This window comes from Pimephales promelas, chromosome 3 (genome assembly GCF_988280905.1).
Source record: "Pimephales promelas chromosome 3, fPimPro1.hap1.1, whole genome shotgun sequence".
Classification (NCBI taxonomy): domain Eukaryota; kingdom Metazoa; phylum Chordata; class Actinopteri; order Cypriniformes; family Leuciscidae; genus Pimephales; species Pimephales promelas.
In genome coordinates, this window is record NC_142771.1 from 44,175,500 (window position 1) to 44,192,679 (window position 17,180).

The 17,180-nt window shown below is 42.8% G+C and overlaps 1 protein-coding gene across 6 annotated transcripts in view; it reads left to right on the forward strand.

Moving 5' to 3' along the window:
- Nucleotides 1–16,768, forward strand: part of LOC120488821 (uncharacterized) — a 50,833-nt gene extending 34,065 nt beyond the window's left edge. For 5 of the 6 annotated variants that reach the window (XM_039685478.2, XM_089128948.1, XM_089128949.1 and 2 more), the window contains 5 exons: nt 15,170–15,277; nt 15,376–15,474; nt 15,912–15,946; nt 16,029–16,088; nt 16,209–16,768. In XM_039685478.2, the coding sequence (XP_039541412.2) occupies nt 15,170–15,277; nt 15,376–15,474; nt 15,912–15,946; nt 16,029–16,088; nt 16,209–16,457 (551 nt within the window). In that variant the 3' untranslated portion in view covers nt 16,458–16,768. Of the gene's footprint in view, nt 1–15,169; nt 15,278–15,375; nt 15,475–15,911; nt 15,947–16,025; nt 16,089–16,208 lie in introns of all 6 variants that reach the window. The other variant, XM_039685479.2, reaches the window with a different exon arrangement.
- The last annotated feature ends 412 nt before the right edge of the window (nt 16,769–17,180 follow it).

Genomic DNA, 17,180 nt, shown 5'->3' on the forward strand with positions numbered 1-17,180 from the left:
GCTAGGGTATTCTGGGTGGTTGCTAGGGTGTTATGGGTGGTTGCTATGGTGTTGTTAGGCAGTTGCTAGGGTATTCTGGGTGGTTGCTAGGGTGTTCTTGGTGGTTGCTAGGGTGTTCTGGGTGGTTGCTATGGTGTTGTTAGGTGGTTGCTAGGGTATTCTGGGTGGTTGCTAGGATGTTGCTAACGTTGCTTGGATGTTCTGGTATAGGTGGTTGGTAGTTGTCACAGATGGTTACTATGAAATTTGTAGCATTTTCTTGGCATGATTTAGCACTTAGCTAATCAATATTAGCATGTAGCTATTCTCTGCTAGCATGTGTAGCATGTAGCAAGTCATGTTTGCTAGCATGAGTAAAAAGAGCCAACCCCCATCTCTATACGATGTTTTGATGCAGAGATGTAGGTCTTACAAAATGGTTGCTAGGGTACTCTGTTTGGTTGCTAGGGAGTGGCTTGGCAGCTGCCAATCATGAAGCTCCAAAGTCAATGTGAATGTATGAACCAACCCCCATCTCTATACGATGTTTTGATGCAGAGATAAAGTCTTGCAAAATGGTTGCTAGGGTACTCTGTTTGGTTGCTAGGGAGTGGCTTGGTAGCTGCCAATCATGAAACTCCAAAGGCTGCTTGTCAGTATGAATGATAAAAACCAACTCCCATGCCTCTATGACATTCAGAATGGAAGATATCCCTCTTTGGATTTTGGTTGCTAAGGTGCTCTACAATGGTTGCTAGGGCATGGCCAGAAATTGTTGAGGTGATTCATGATTGGCTGTTTGCTGGCCCAAGTCAAACGAGCCCACCCTCATGTTTCTATGACACTTATATCCTGAGATATCCCTTTGATCTCTTTTAATGGAAGTCTATGGGAGTTGTTGCTAAGGTGCTCTAAATGGTTGCTAGGGCGTGGCTTAATAGCTTCACAATGATGCTGAGAGACTGATTGGTCGTCTGAGTAAAATGAGCCCGCCCCCTTGTCTCTATGACACTGTGATCCAGAGCTATGTTCAATACAAAATCCCTATGCAATTTACCATAGTAGGAAAAACACATGCATTTGATGGGACGTCCCTCACCATATTAAGTCAATGGGGAAAACTTTGGGCAGCTCCTGCCCCCCAGGGGTGCAACTTTTACCCCATTGTGAGGTATATTCTTAAAAAGCCTGCCAGCCTCTTCAAATGTGGCAAATCACACGTTTTTCCGAAATCGTTGTTCGGAGCTATGAGTCGTCAAAGTTTGTCGCAATGTTAAGTCTATGGGATTTTTTGGAAATTTGTTCGCCCCTGGGGCGAGCACCGTACCCCTGATCTCTTATAAAAGTCATATGACAATTCTCCTCAATAGGCCGCACGATTTGATGCCTCATTCATGGGTCTGTGACAAAAACTGTGGACGTAGGAGTGCGCCAAACTTTTTCCTGGAATAGTAAAATGCTATACTAGAAAATTTTCAATGGGAATTTTTGGAAAATTTTGGGCAGCTCCTGCCCCCCAGGGGTGCAACTTTTACCCCATTGTGAGGTATTTTCTTACAGAGCCTGTCACCCTCTTCAAATGTGGTAAATCACAGGTTTCTGCGAAATCCGATCTCAGAGCTATGACTCGTCAAAGTTTGTCGTAATGTTAAGTCTATGGGATTTTTTTTGGCCGTTTTTCGCCCCTGGGGCGACCATCGCACCCCCGATCGCTTAGAAAAGTCATAGCACACCTCTCCTAAATAAGCCGGTCGATTTGACGCCTCACCCATGGGTCTGTGACAAAAGCTGCGGGAGGAGTAGCGTGCCAAAAAACGCACGGAAGTTGAAAAAAAAAAAATAAATAAATAACATTGGGGTCAATGGGGGAAAGTTTGGGCAGCTCCTGCCCCCCAGGGGTGCAACTTTTACCCCATTGTGAGGTATGTTCTTACAGAGCCTGTCAGCCTCTTCAAATGTGGTAAATCACAGGCTTCTGCAAAATTCTCGCTCGGAGCTATGATTCGTCAAAGTTTGTCGCAATGTTAAGTCTATGGGATTTTTGGGAAATTTGTTCGCCCTTCGGGCGAACATCGTACCCCCGATCGCTTAGAAAAGTCATAGCACACCATTCCCGAATATTACGCACGTTTTGAGACCTCATTCATGGGTGTGTGACAAAAACTGCGGGAGGAGTAGCGTGCCAAACTTTTTGGCCGGCTCAGAAAACACAATAGTAATAGTGTTGCCTTGCTTTCAGCAAGCACCACTAACTAGAATGTACATTTCCAGAGGAAAATGTGAAGTGGTGCTTGCAGTGGCAAAAAGCTCGCTCGGTTGCTAGGGTGTTCTGGGTGGTTGCTAGGGTGTTCTGGGTGGTTGCTAGGGTGTTGCTAGGTGGTTGCTAGGGTGTTCTGTGTGGTTGCTAGGGTGTTGCTAGGCGGTTGCTAGGGTGTTCTGGGTGGTTGCTATGGTGTTGCTAGGTGGTTGCTAGGGTGTTCTGAGTGGTTGCTAGGGTGTTGCTAGGTGGTTGCTAAGGTGTTCTAGGTGGTTGCTAGGGTGTTATAGATGGTTTCCAGGGTGTTGCTAGGTGGTTGCTAGGGTGTTCTGGGTGGTTGCTAGGGTGTTGCTATGTGGTTGCTAGGGTGTTCTGTATGGTTGCCAGGGTGTTGCTAGGCGGTTGCTAGGGTGTTCTGGGTGGTTGCTAGGGTGTTATAGATGGTTGCTAGGGTATTGGTAGGTGGTTGCTAGGGTGTTCTGGGTGGTTGCTAGGGTGTTGCTAGGTGTTCTGGTTGGTTGCTAGGGTGTTGCTAGGCGGTTGCTAGGGTGTTCTGTGTGGTTGCTAGGGTGTTGCTAGGTGGTTGCTATGGTATTCTGTGTGGTTGCTAGGGTGTTGCTAGGTGGTTGCTATGGTATTCTGGGTGGTTGCTATGGTGTTACTAGATGGTTGGTAGTGTTCACATATGGTTACTATAGAGTTTTTATAACATTCATGGCATGATTTAGCACTTAGCTAATCAATATTAGCATGTAGCTATTCACTGCTAGCATGTGTAGCATGTAGCAAGTCATGTTTGCTAACATGAGTAAAAAGAGCCAAACCCCATCTCTATACGATGTTTTGATGCAGAGATATAGGTCTTGAAAAACGGTTGCTAGGGTACTCTGTTTGGTTGCTAGGGAGTGGCTTGGCAGCTGCCAATCATGAAGCTCCAAAGTCAATGTGAATGTATGAACCAACCCCCATCTCTATACGATGTTTTGATGCAGAGATAAAGTCTTGCAAAATGGTTGCTAGGGTACTCTGTTTGGTTGCTAGGGAGTGGCTTGGTAGCTGCCAATCATGAAACTCCAAAGGCTGCTTGTCAGTATGAATGATATAAACCAACTCCCATGCCTCTATGACATTCAGAATGGAAGATATCCCTCTTTGGATTTTGGTTGCTAAGGTGCTCGATAATGGTTGCTAGGGCATGGCCAGAAATTGTTGAGGTGATTCATGATTGGCTGTTTGCTGGCCCAAGTCAAACGAGCCCACCCTCATGTTTCTATGACACTTATATCCTGAGATATCCATTTGATCTCTTTCAATGGAAGTCTATGGGAGTTGTTACTAAGGTGCTCTAAATGGTTGCTAGGGCGTGGCTTAATAGCTTCACAATGATCCTGAGAGACTGATTGGTAATCTGAGTAAAATGAGCCCGCCCCCTTGTCTCTATGACACTCTGATCCAGAGCTATGTTCAATACAAAATCCCTATGCAATTTACCATAGTAGGAAAAACACATGCATTTGATGGGACGTCCTTCACCATAGTAAGTCAATGGGGAAACTTTGGGCAGCTCCTGCCCCCCAGGGGTGCAACTTTTACCCCATTGTGTGGTATGTTCTTAAAGAGCCTGCCAGCCTCTTCAAATGTGGCAAATCTCACGTTTGTCCGATATCCTTGTTTGGAGCTACGAGTCGTCAAAGTTTGTCTCAATGTTAAGTCTATGGGATTTTTTGGAAATTTGTTCGCCCCTGGGTCGAACACCGTACCCCCGATCTCTGATAAAAGTGATAGGACACTTCTCTTCAATAGGCCGCACGATTTGATGCCTCATTCATTGGTCTGTGACAAAAACTGTGGATGTAGGAGTGCTCCAAACTTTTTCCTGGAATAGTAAAATGCTATACTAGAAATTTTTCAATGGGAAAAATTTGGGGAGCTCCTGCCCCCAAGGGGTGCAACTTTTACCCCATTGTGAGGTATTTTCTTACAGAGCCTGTCAGCCTCTTCAAATGTGGTAAATTGCAGGTTTCTGCGAAATCCTCGCTCAGAGCTATGACTCGTCAAATTTTTTCGCAATGTTAAGTCTATGGGGATTTTGGCAAAATTTTGGGCAGCTCCTGCCCCCCAGGGGTGCAACTTTTACCCCATTGTGAGGTATTTTCTTAAAGAGCCTGTCAGCCTCTTCAAATGTGGTAAATTGCTGGTTTCTGCGAAATCCGTGCTCAGAGCTATGACTCGTCAAATTTTTTCGCAATGTTAAGTCTATGGGATTTTTTTTGGCCGTTTTTCGCCCCTGGGGCGACCATCGTACCTCCGATCTCTTAGAAAAGTCATAGCACACCTCTCCTAAATGAGCCGGTCGATTTGACACCTCACCCATGGGTCTGTGACAAAAGCTGCGGGAGGAGTAGCGAACCAAAAAGTGGCCAGAATAATAAGAAGAAGAAGAATAATAAATAACATGGGGGTCAATGGGGAAAATTTGGGCAGCTCCTGCCCCCCAGGGGTGCAACTTTTACCCCATTGTGAGGTATTTTCTTACAGAGCCTGTCAGCCTCTTCAAATGTGGTAAATCGCAGGCTTCTGTGAAATCCTCGCTCGGAGCTATGAGTCGTCAAAGTTTGTCGCAATGTTAAGTCTATGGGATTTTTGGGAAATTTGTTCGCCCTTCGGGCGAACATCGTACCCCCGATCGCTTAGAAAAGTCATAGCACACCATTCCCGAATATTCCGCACGATTTGAGACCTCATTCATGGGTGTGTGACAAAAACTGCGGGAGGAGTAGCGCGTCAAACTTTTGGGCCGACTCAAAAAACACAATAGTAATAGTGTTGCCTTGCTTTCAGCAAGCACCACTAATAATTCACAAACAACAAACTCAGTCCTGCTGCTCAAGTTCCAAAAGTGGAACACAAAGCTAGTGTTACTAGCTAACAAATCAGATTACAACATTATCAAAAGCATTGTCAAATGTTCCAATCCTAATCTCAAAATAGACAACAATAAAGTTATCTACAACTCACAATGTTTCCCAAAAAGGGATACCAACCACACTAACAGCAGGAACAGAGTGCAAAGCCCAAAGCAGAGTGCAAAGCCCAGAGCAGAGAGTGAACAGATCCAAAACTAGGCTTTTTAAAGAGCCCAGCCAGCTGCAGCCACTGACGAGTAGGAGGAGTTCCAAGATCCAATCAGCCGTTGAACCACCAATCAGTTGCTGGAATGGTTACAGAAGCCATCTTACCTGTAAGAAGAAAAACACAAGAATGCCAGAAAAGAAAATCACTATAATACGTACCCAGTTCTCTGGGGACGTAACACCAGCAAAAACCAGCATGCTTGGCCATTATGTAGCTTGCACAACGCGCATACACTTTTGATTCTCTCATCAACACAGATGCAGCCGTTTTTATTTTTCCAAATCATTATAACAAGGACAAATTGTTATGAACGCCTTGAGCGGTTGGAGGTTCCCATTGACAGAGGAAACAGTTGGTCAGGGTTAATCAGTGCTTTTATTGCAGTGCAGGGTGACAGTCACTCAGAATTTGTGGGAAAAACAGAAAAACAAAACAAAAACTTAGAGGCAACCAAATATAAGACTGCACAACATAAGGCCAAGCAAAAGAGCATAACCTGACCTGTGCAAAAACACTACATAAGTAGTATTTTCCCAGAGTTACAAACTCACGAGCAGTCCATGGTCTGTCTAGACCTCTCCTTCACCTCCTATCTCTGACTGCCCTAATAACTTTCTGGAGTCATTTTATAGCCCTGACTCCTCCTACTCTGGAACATACCACCTTAAAGGTAACACATTTCATACACTTACAGGAATGCATAATAATAATAATAATAATGAAGAAAACAAAAGCAATAACAAAAGTAATAAATACAAATAAACATATATGTAATAAATCATATCCACAAGTATATACACTCACCGGCCACTTTATTAGGTACCCCATGCTAGTAACGGGTTGGACCCCCTTTTGCCTTCAGAACTGCCTCAATTCTTCGCGGCATAGATTCAACAAGGTGCTGGAAGCATTCCTCAGGGAGTTTGGTCCATATTGACATGATGGCATCACACAGTTGCCGCAGATTTGTCGGCTGCACATCCATGATGCGAATCTCCCGTTCCACTACATCCCAAAGATGCTCTATTGGATTGAGATCTGGTGACTGTGGAGGCCATTTGAGCACAGCGAACTCATTGTCATGTTCAAGAAACCAGTCTGAGATGATTCCAGCTTTATGACATGGCGCATTATCCTGCTGAAAGTAGCCATCAGAAGTTGGGTACATTGTGGTCATAAAGGGATGGACATGGTCAGCAACAATACTCAGGTAGGCTGTGGCGTTGCAACGATGCTCAATTGGTACCAAGGGGCCCAAAGAGTGCCAAGAAAATATTCCCCACACCATGACACCACCACCACCAGCCTGAACCGTTGATACAAGGCAGGATGGATCCATGCTTTCATGTTGTAGACGGCAAATTCTGACCCTACCATCCGAATGTCGCAGCAGAAATCGAGACTCATCAGACCAGGCAACGTTTTTCCAATCTTCTATTGTCCAATTTCGATGAGCTTGTGCAAATTGTAGCCTCAGTTTCCTGTTCTTAGCTGAAAGGAGTGGCACCCGGTGTGGTCTTCTGCTGCTGTAGCCCATCTGCCTCAAAGTTCGACGTACTGTGTGTTCAGAGATGCTCTTCTGCCCACCTTGGTTGTAACGGGTGGTTATTTGAGTCACTGTTGCCCTTCTATCAGCTCGAACCAGTCTGGCCATTGTCCTCTGACCTCTGGCATCAACAAGGCATTTCCGCCCACAGAACTGCCGCTCACTGGATGTTTTTTCTTTTTCGGACCATTCTCTGTAAACCCTAGAGATGGTTGTGCGTGAAAATCCCAGTAGATTAGCAGTTTCTGAAATACTCAGACCAGCCCTTCTGGCACCAACAATCATGCCACGTTCAAAGTCACTCAAATCACCTTTCTTCCCCATACTGATGCTCGGTTTGAACTGCAGGAGATTGTCTTGACCATGTCTACATGCCTAAATGCACTGAGTTGCCGCCATGTGATTGGCTGCTTAGAAATTAAGTGTTAACGCGCAGTTGGACAGGTGTACCTAATAAAGTGGCCGGTGAGTGTATATATATATATATATATATATATATTCAAAGAAAACCCATAACTTAAAAACTATGAGAATAAACTCTCCGGTGACGTCACTCACATGAACGCGCCACTAGCTGGCGCGGACACAAGACCTATAAATAGACCGGATGTTCAACCGAACAGATTTGGCCAACGACTCATCACAACATGGTAAGCATCTTCTATATCTCTTCCACTTTAATCAATAAAATATGTTAATCAAATACTCGTGGTGGTGATTCATTCCCGCATGAGAAAAACACTTCTATTAAACACTTCTATTCACTCGTATACGATTACTAGTGGTCATTACTCAGATAAAACTACACACAGACCATCATACAAGTTTGCAACACAATGATATCAAATGTCACACAGGTCAATGCATACATAAATATATGTCGGCTAACAGACTGTAATACATGACGCCGGTGTATGCGCGTAACGTGCATGTGTATGTGTGTGTGTCCATGCACAGTCGCAGGCTTACCCTGTGACATTTCCTCCCCCTTCCCCAGACACCACTCGTGGTGTCCTGGAGAGGAAATCTGCGGTGCAGTTTTCCGAGCCAGTCCGATAGACAACCTCAAAGTCGAATGGCTGCAGAGCCAGGAACCACCGTGTTATACGAGCATTCGTGTCTTTCATTCGGCCCAGCCAAACCAGTGCCCGATGATCAGTTTCTAATTTAAACCTCCTACCCATTAGGTAGTACCTGAAAGAGTCCAAGGCCCATTTGACCGCCAGGCATTCCTTCTCTACGGTTGAATACCGTGTCTCTCGTGGAAGGAGTTTCCTGCTGATAAAAGCAATGGGTCTTAAGTGTCCTTGCTCTCCCTGCAAAAGTACAGCCCCAAGGCCAAATTGTGAAGCATCAGTCTGCACTGTAAAAACTTGGTCAAACTCCGGACTCTGCAACACTGACTCTTCACATAAAGCATCTTTCAAGTACATAAAAGCACGCTCACAGTCTGCAGTCCAATTAGGCTTGTTGGGTTTGTTCTTCCTTGTGAGCTCAGTAAGGGCTAAGGCTTTTTCAGAAAAGTTCGGGATAAAGCGTCTATACCACCCCACCAGGCCAAGGAACGACCTTACTTGCTTCTTGGTTACAGGCCGCTCAGCCTGTTTAATGGCCTCCACCTTCCCAACCTGAGGGCGTATGACTCCATGCCCCAGCACATGACCAAGATAACAGGTCTCTGCCTTAGCTATTGTGCACTTGTCTGAGCGAATAGTAAGACCAGCATTTTTTATTCGAGTTAACACCTCCTTGAGATGTATCAGATGACCCTGCCATGTCCTACTGAAGATAATGATGTCATCCAAATATGCCGCTGCGTATTTCTCAGTTCCACTAAGGATCTGATCGATCATCCTCTGAAAAGTCGCAGGAGCCCCATGTAGTCCGAAAGGAAGCACGCGGAATTGATAGTGCCCAAATGGAGTCTTGAACGCTGTAAACTCTTTACTGTCTGGACTTAAGGGCACTTGCCAATAACCTTTGCACAGATCAAGAGTTGTGAGGTATTGTGCACTGCCAAGCTTTTCAATTAAATCATCGACTCTGGGCATAGGGTAAGGATCAAATTTGCTCACCGAATTGAGTTTTCTAAAGTCCAAACAGAACCTTAGGGACCCATCTTTTTTTGGCACCAGCACAATGGGGTTGTTCCACTCGCTTACTGATGGTTCTATGACCTCTAGTTTCTGCATAACTTCCAACTCTTGCTTCATGATAGGCACCAGCCTTTCTGGAACTCTGTACACTGGTTGTCGAATCGGTTTCACATCCTTCAAATAAATGTGATGTTGTACCAGATCTGTCTTCCCAGGTGTGTCCTGGAACAGCTGCTCAGGTATACAATTTTGCAACTGACTTCTTTGTTCCACTGTCAAATGCTGAAGATTTAAAGGGTACTCACTTCCACCAACAGGCAAGAACTGCTCCTCTACTTCGTCCTCTTCCTGTACTGCCCTTACTAAGAGGTCCTTCACCTCTGCTCTTACTGGTTCTGGCTGTGCAGGCGGACTGTGCCACTTTTTCAACATATTAACGTGAAAAGTCTGCAAAGGTTTATTTCTGGATGGCATTTCTATTTCATACGTTACTGGACCAACTTTCTTCCTCACTTGATATGGGCCTTGCCATTTGGCCAACAGTCAGTTCTCTGACGTTGGAAGTAACAACAACACTTGCTCTCCTGCTTGGAAAGTTCGGGACCTGGCCTTCTGGTCATACCATATCTTCTGTTTCACTTGTGACTCCTGCACACTCTCCCGTGCCTGGGTGGATGCCAGTTGCAACTTCTCTCTCATTTTGAGGATGTACGAAAGAATGTTCTGCTTGGTGGGCTTGTCATTGGCTTCCCAACTGTCTTTCAAAACGTCCAGTGGACCCCGAATCTGGTGAGCAAACAGTAATTCAAAAGGAGAAAACCCGGTGGATGCTTGAGGAACTTCACGGTAAGCAAACAAAAGGTAAGGCAGCCATTTGTCCCAGTCTTTTCCATTCTCAGACACAAACTTCTTCAACATTCCTTTTAAGGTCTGATTAAATCTTTCTACCAGACCATCAGTCTGGGGGTGATATGGAGTAGTCCGAACTCTCTTAATGCCCAGTAACTGATAGACTTGTTTTAGGGTACGACTCATGAAATTGGGGCCTTGGTCAGTCAAAACTACTTTAGGAATGCCTACATGTGAGAAGAAGTTTAACAGTGCAGCTGCAATCTGTTTTGCAGTAACGTCTCTTAAAGGGTAGGCCTCGGGGTATCTGGTTGCATAATCACAAACCACCAAGATAAAACGGTTCCCTTTCTGACTTCTCTCCACCGGTCCAACAATGTCCACCCCTATCCTCTCAAAAGGTGTATCTACTGCAGGTATCGGAACAAGAGGTGCCTTTGCAGGTGCCCTACCAACTGCTAACTGACACTCAGGACAGGTTTTGCAGTATTCTTTCACCTCAGTATACATACCGGGCCAATAAAAACGTTTAGAAACTCTCCTCAATGTCTTCCTGAATCCCATATGACCTGACCAAGGAATTGAATGGCTGAGCTCTAACACATTTCTGCGCTGAGATTTGGGTACCACTAACTGCAAACCTTCCTTTTCACTCTGTCTGTAAAGAAGACCTTGTTCCACCATAAATGTCTCACCATACAATGAACTCACAGTTGCATCTTTGCTAACTTTCCCAAAACATTCAGACAAAGTAGCATCCTCTTTCTGAAGCTGTCCTAATTCACTGGGTATGACAAACTCTGACTCAGCAATCTCTGGTTCTTCCCACTCAAACTTTGTCTGTTGTGAGCTATCCATCAAATCTGCCACTTTTTTCCTGCGTTTGTCCAATCTATCTTCCTCAGACAACCCTTCTTCAGCTAGACTTTCTTCCAGAAAAAATGGCATATCCTGCAGAGTGCCATCTATCGAATCTTCAGTTTGTGCTATCTGGGTATGCTTTTTCGCCTGCGCTCTAGTAACTATCCCACACCAAGCTGTCTCCTGCACTAAGTCTGCTAATATGGGCATATCAGTTCCTAGCAACACGGGATAGGGCAGGTTTGTGGTAACACCTACATTCATCAAAAATGACTGCTTGTTAACCTCCAAATACACCTCAGTAGTAGGTAATTCTGACTTATCTCCATGTACACAACAAACCGTTACGGTTTCCTCAGTCCATGACTCTCTAGCTATATATTGTGACTGTACTAACGTACGTGTACATCCTGTATCTACCAACGCCGTCAGCAACTTACCATTTAATAACACTGAAATAGTGGGCTCCTTATCTGGCTTCAACACTATCTTAGGGCTAGACTGGGGCACATAACACAAACTGGCAGCTTTGGGTTTTCTCACCGGGCAATGTGGGCTAGGTTGTCCTACCTCTCCACAATTATAACATACTATATCGCTTCTAGGCATCTGCTGTGTGACTACCGGCAGTGAAGGCTTTGGATCAGTGACTTTAAAACTTTGGGCTTTAGTTTGAGAGAACGAACTACCCCCTGACCCCACAGACTTACCTCTTGCCTCCGAGAAGACACCAGCGTACCGGAAGGTCCCAGAAGATCCCTTTCGCGCTGCTATATAGGATTCTACCAGGTCAGCTGCTTCTCCTGCGGTACTGGGATTTCTCTCCTTCACCCAGATCCTCACCTCCGGATACAGCACTCTCATATACTGCTCCAATACCAAGGTCTCCATTATCTCGGTTTTACTGCTCATGTCCAACTTGACCCACTTTGAGAACAAGTCTTTTAAGCGAATGTACAATTCTGTTGGGGACTCCTCACTGTCGGTGCTCAATGAACAAAATACATGTGAAATACATCGGCGCATAACATACGTCATAAATAAACTTATCTGATTGGCTTATGGGTAACCAATGATTTTAAACTTCAGAGAAGCGCCCCCTTTCGAGAGAGAAAACACTTCTCTATTATGCCATTCCAGACTCTGTCTACGAAGCAAAGTGAAGTAGCAGAGTCTGGTATTACCAGGCTAACTTTAAGTGCCACTTTCACAAAATCACTGCGTGTGTGTTTGTGTGAGTGTGTTTATGTGAATGTTTGTGTCAGTGTGTGAGAGAGAGAGAGAGAGAGTGTGTGAAAGTGTGTGCGTGTGTGAGAAAGTGTGTGTGAGAGAGAGATAGAGATAGTGCTTATTTTCATGTGAATATATAAGACTGCTAAATGTAACACTAGTGGAGCGGCTAAGTGATATAATCGTTCAGTTTATGATACAAGCATGAAAATTGGCATGAGCAGTCTCCATGGGTCACTTGACAAGAAAATTGTCCGAGCCACTTGAAATTTCAAGATGGCGGCCATTTTTCAAGATGGCCGACACCTTAGTGGAGCAATTTGACTTAAGAAATCATTTAGTTGGTGATACAAGCATGAAAATTGCCATGAGCAGTCTCAAAGGGTCATTTGACAAGAAACTGCCCACAGCTACTTGAAATTTCAAGATGGCGGCCTTTTTTTCAAGATTACCACCACCTATATGGAGCAGTTAAGTGATATAATTGTCTAGTTAGTGACATAAGCATGCGAATTGGTATGAGCAGTCTCTAAGGGTTGCTTGACAAGAAAACACTCTCAGCCACTTGAAATTTCTATTTTCAAGATGGCCGACCCCTGGATCCTCAAATCAATTTTCCGATAGAAATGTTTTTTGTTTTTTTTCATCAAGGATGATTTGGTGTCATTTTATTTGATATGTTTTAGATCAGGGGTGCCCAACCCTGCTCCTGCCGATCGACTGTCCTGCACAGTTCATCTCCAACCCTAATTAAACACACCTGCCTTTAATTTCCAAGTGACCCTGAAGACCTTAATTGGTTGCTTCAGGTGTGTTTGATTAGGATTGGAGATAAAATCAATATGATAAAATCAGACAACATATGTTACATTCATTGCACAATTCAAACAGGATTAGAAAATAATTATTTTCTCTCATTCACTTGCATTGACGGTTTTTCAACCTAGAGGTCCAGCGGGGTTAGTGGAAGGGGCGGGACTTACCAGCTCTATAGGGTTGTATAATTTCAAGAGGCATCGCCTCGCTCGCATCAATCGGCAGCACCCGCTACTATAAACCGTTCCACGGAATCCGTACATGTTCTGACTAGGGGGTGATAATAATTTATGCATAAGCAATGACGTTAGCCAATCATAACAGTGGGTGTTAACACTGAACTCTTAAAGGGGAAACAACTCCAAAACAGACTGTTTGAATCAGAGGATGAGGGTGGGAAATAGGGTGGGAAAAGGTCATAAATCAAAAACGTTTTTTTGTCCAAAAACTAAAGTAATACTATAATTGCACCTAAGGGAACATAATAAAACAAAACAAAAACCATGTCATGACCCCTTTAACCGGATGGTGTACAGATCGCACGGGATATAAATGCCATTGGATGAACGATCGGACTAAGTGTAGGGTTAAGGCATGAACTTAGTTGTATCCCATACATCAGAGTTCCTTGTAAAAGGTGGTAAAAGGATAAACCCTCGGCCTCTGCTTATACATTTGCTGCAGACATGGCAGAAGCCATCATTACAGTTGAGAAAACTAACAGGGACAGATGTTTCATTTGTCAGCAGGACACCAAGGAAAAACTCATTCATCCAAGTTTATTCAACAGAGAGCACGATCGTACTGGTTATGATACCATTGCAAGAAATGTTCCATTATTTCATAAGATCAATGCTCTGCTTATCTTACTTCTATCTTACCTAGTCCAACCCAACTAGATGAAGGTAATGGCATAGAAAACACATTGATATATCAACAGTGTGCCCTGGTAGTGGAGATATTCACTCTTGTCTAATCTATCTATAATCAACAAATCAACACAACTGTATTTTGATGAGTTAAAAGTTGTTCTTTGATTTGAGGATCCAGGGGTCGGCCATCTTGAAAATAGAAATTTCAAGTGGCTGAGAGTGTTTTCTTGTCAAGCAACCCTTAGAGACTGCTCATATCAATTTGCATGCTTATGTCACTAACTAAACAATTATATTGCTTAACTCCTCTATGGTGGTAATCTTGAAAAAAAGGCCACCATCTTGAAATTTCAAGTAGCTTTGGGCAGTTTCTTGTCAAATGACCCTTTGAGACACCTCATGGCAATTTTCATGCTTGTATCACCAACTAAATGATTTCTTAAGTCTAATTGCTCCACTTAGGTGTTGAAAAATGAAAAATGAAAACATCTTGAAAAATGGCCGCCATCTTTAAATTTCAAGTAGCTGTGGGTGGCTTATTGTCTAGTGAACATCAGAGACTGCTCATGCCAATTTTCATGCTTGTATCACCAAATAAACCACTATATCACTTAACTGCTCCACTAAGGTGTCGGCCATCTTGAAAAATGGCCGCCATCTTGAAATTTCAAGTGGCTCGGACAATTTTCTTGTCAAGTGACCCATGGAGACTGCTCATGCCAATTTTCACGCTTGTATCATAAACTGAACGATTCTGCCAAACATAAGCACTTAGCCGCTCCACTACACATTCTTATGTGAAATGCATTTTTAGAGAGGGAGAGTGTAATAATGAGTTTGTGTGCGAGAGAGAGTGTGAGAGTATAAATATATATGCGTGTGTGTGTGTGAGTGAGTGAGTGTGTGTGTGTGTCTGAATAAATTGTCTCGCACTGCTCGCTGGTTTTCAGTAATTTCTTTCACTGGAGTCAAAACACTCAAAAAGAATGAAATCAATTCTCCTTTCACAAAAAGAGAAATGACAATAAAAGTGGGAATCAATACAGAATTCAAGACAGATTCTGATGGTTAATCAATCATTTTGTCACTGTCACTGATTCATTAGTTATACTTGATTTTGAAACTTGCTTTAGTGGTTAATGTTGTGGCAAAAATCCGGTCAAACATCATCACTGCGTAAGAAACAGCTGTTATTGTCTTTTCAAGTTCCTCTTCCCCCACTGTACCTTTCACCCACCTAGATAAGGCCCGTACTGCTGTTCTACTTAAGGACACAAACTGAAATGAACTGGCCAAAACTGGCCATCCCTAAGGTCACCGGTCCTGAAACGTCACCCACAACCACGTACACATCTATATTTTACTCATGGGATTCAATGGAAACACATGGCTCAGACTACCTAGTAATCTTCACTAATAATTAAAATTTCCATAACAGTAATTAAAAAGATTGTTAATTTGCTTTAGGTCATAAAACTATTTTAATGTTACATATAAAACAAATGAAATAATTATACCTGTTTTACAGATCTGACTTTCACCTTTCACACCAAAAAGACATTGTATGTGTTTGGATCAGTTGGTGTCGTTTTACTGAACTCTGTTACACTGATGACTGAACTGATACTGAAAACGGGTGAGTGAAGAACAACACTTTACTGTGCTAGTCTTTCATGCTGTTAGTATTCTTTTAAATATTACTAATGATTACTAATATTTTGATTTCATCTTCAGTTAATGGTAAGCGTGCATTTGGAGATCTGAGAGTCGTCCTCTTCTCCTCTGAAAGCATATTTGCTTTTTCTCTGCTGATTTTGTCCATGTTTGGACCTTGTAAGTACAACTACAGTAGAATTATGTTTTATTATAAATCATCAAAATTAGTTTAATGCCCTTATTTACATTACTGTTATTTACAATCACTTTACTATTTTCAGAACCTTGATGTCATCACAACTCTAGACAAAAAAACTCAAAACAGTTATCACGTGTAACACAGGGTATCTAATGTTGAAAATATTGGATTGTGCATTCACATCTTTAAAGAAATCTTGCACTTGCACACTCATTGGTTCAAAAAACAAATTTACCGTGAAATACCATTGAAACAAAACTGTAATTTAGGCTGGTCATTATGTTTTTTGAATTCATAATAAAAAAAATCACACTGATTTAACAAGTTATTGCAGACATTTGTATTGTATCAGGAATCAGTAATATCCATTATGCCATTGATGATTTTCTTTTCTCCCGCTGCTTTTAACACGCAGTGATTTCTGACACCAAATGTTGGCAGTGTTGTCAGGTTAGTATCATTGATTAGAGATTTACAATCAACCTGAATTTACTTTATGTATTTATCACACATTTACATTCATCTTTAACAGAAAGCAGCGACAACTGATGACATTCCAGTCACCGAATTGAACCAGGGCCAGGATTCTCAGGTCAATATCTTTTAGATGATTTTATTGATTTAAGATTTTATAATTGAGCTAAAATAAAAGGCTCTTTGCTTCATGTTAAACCATCCTGCATAAATAAAACGTGTCTTGTCCTGAACCCAGAATGCAGCAGCGTCTGATGAAGCTTCAGCCAGTGGATCAAACCAGAACCAGAACTCATCAGCAGAATCACATGAAATGAATCCTCTACTGAATCTAGATCAGGACGCTGGAAAAACAGATAAAACCAGCGAGCCGTGCGAGACAATTTACCAGATGGAGGAAAATCAGCCGGATGCAGTGGAATCAGAAACATCAACAATAAGAGAAGAAGACTCTATAAAACAAATAGTTCCGGTCCTTGATTTCTGATTGGTTGAGCCACGTTTGTATTAAATTACTCAACACACACACACACACACCTGTGACCGCATTATATCAGTATTACTGCACAACTGCCGTTTGTGATGATATGTTGCTGCATGTGTTGCCTTTGCTTGGCGGAGGAATATATGTGTTACAACGTTATATTTTTTTGTTGCTGGTGTTTATTTTATGAATGACAAAATATAAAAAATGTATATTTTTATTGAGTAACCGTTTTATAAAAGCAATAAGTTGTGCCTGTAACAACTCCCCTTAGCTGTCCTAAATTAAAGGGATACTCCATCCAAAAATGAAAATTCTGTCATCCTTTACTTGCCCTCAACTTGTTGCAAACCTGTATGAGTTTCTGTCTTCTGCTGAACACAAAGGAAGATTGGAACTTTGGAACCATTGAGTATTTCTTTCTTTTTTTCTGCTATGGAAGTCAATGGTGTCAAACGCCTGTTTGGTTCCAATCATTCTTGGACATGAAACATATTAAAGGGTACATATCATGCTTTTAAATCATTCATTTTTACATATAAATCATACTGATGTGGTCTATATAAAACATAACTGCAATGCTTGGGTCTGAATTCCTCATTATTATAGCTCCACAAACCCCTTTTCTGATGTGCGTCTTTGAGCGACCCGTTTCAAAGCGGCCCCTTTAAATAAAAAGGAGATGCGTCGCACCCCGCCGGCTCTCCAGGTCGATGAGTTCACGGT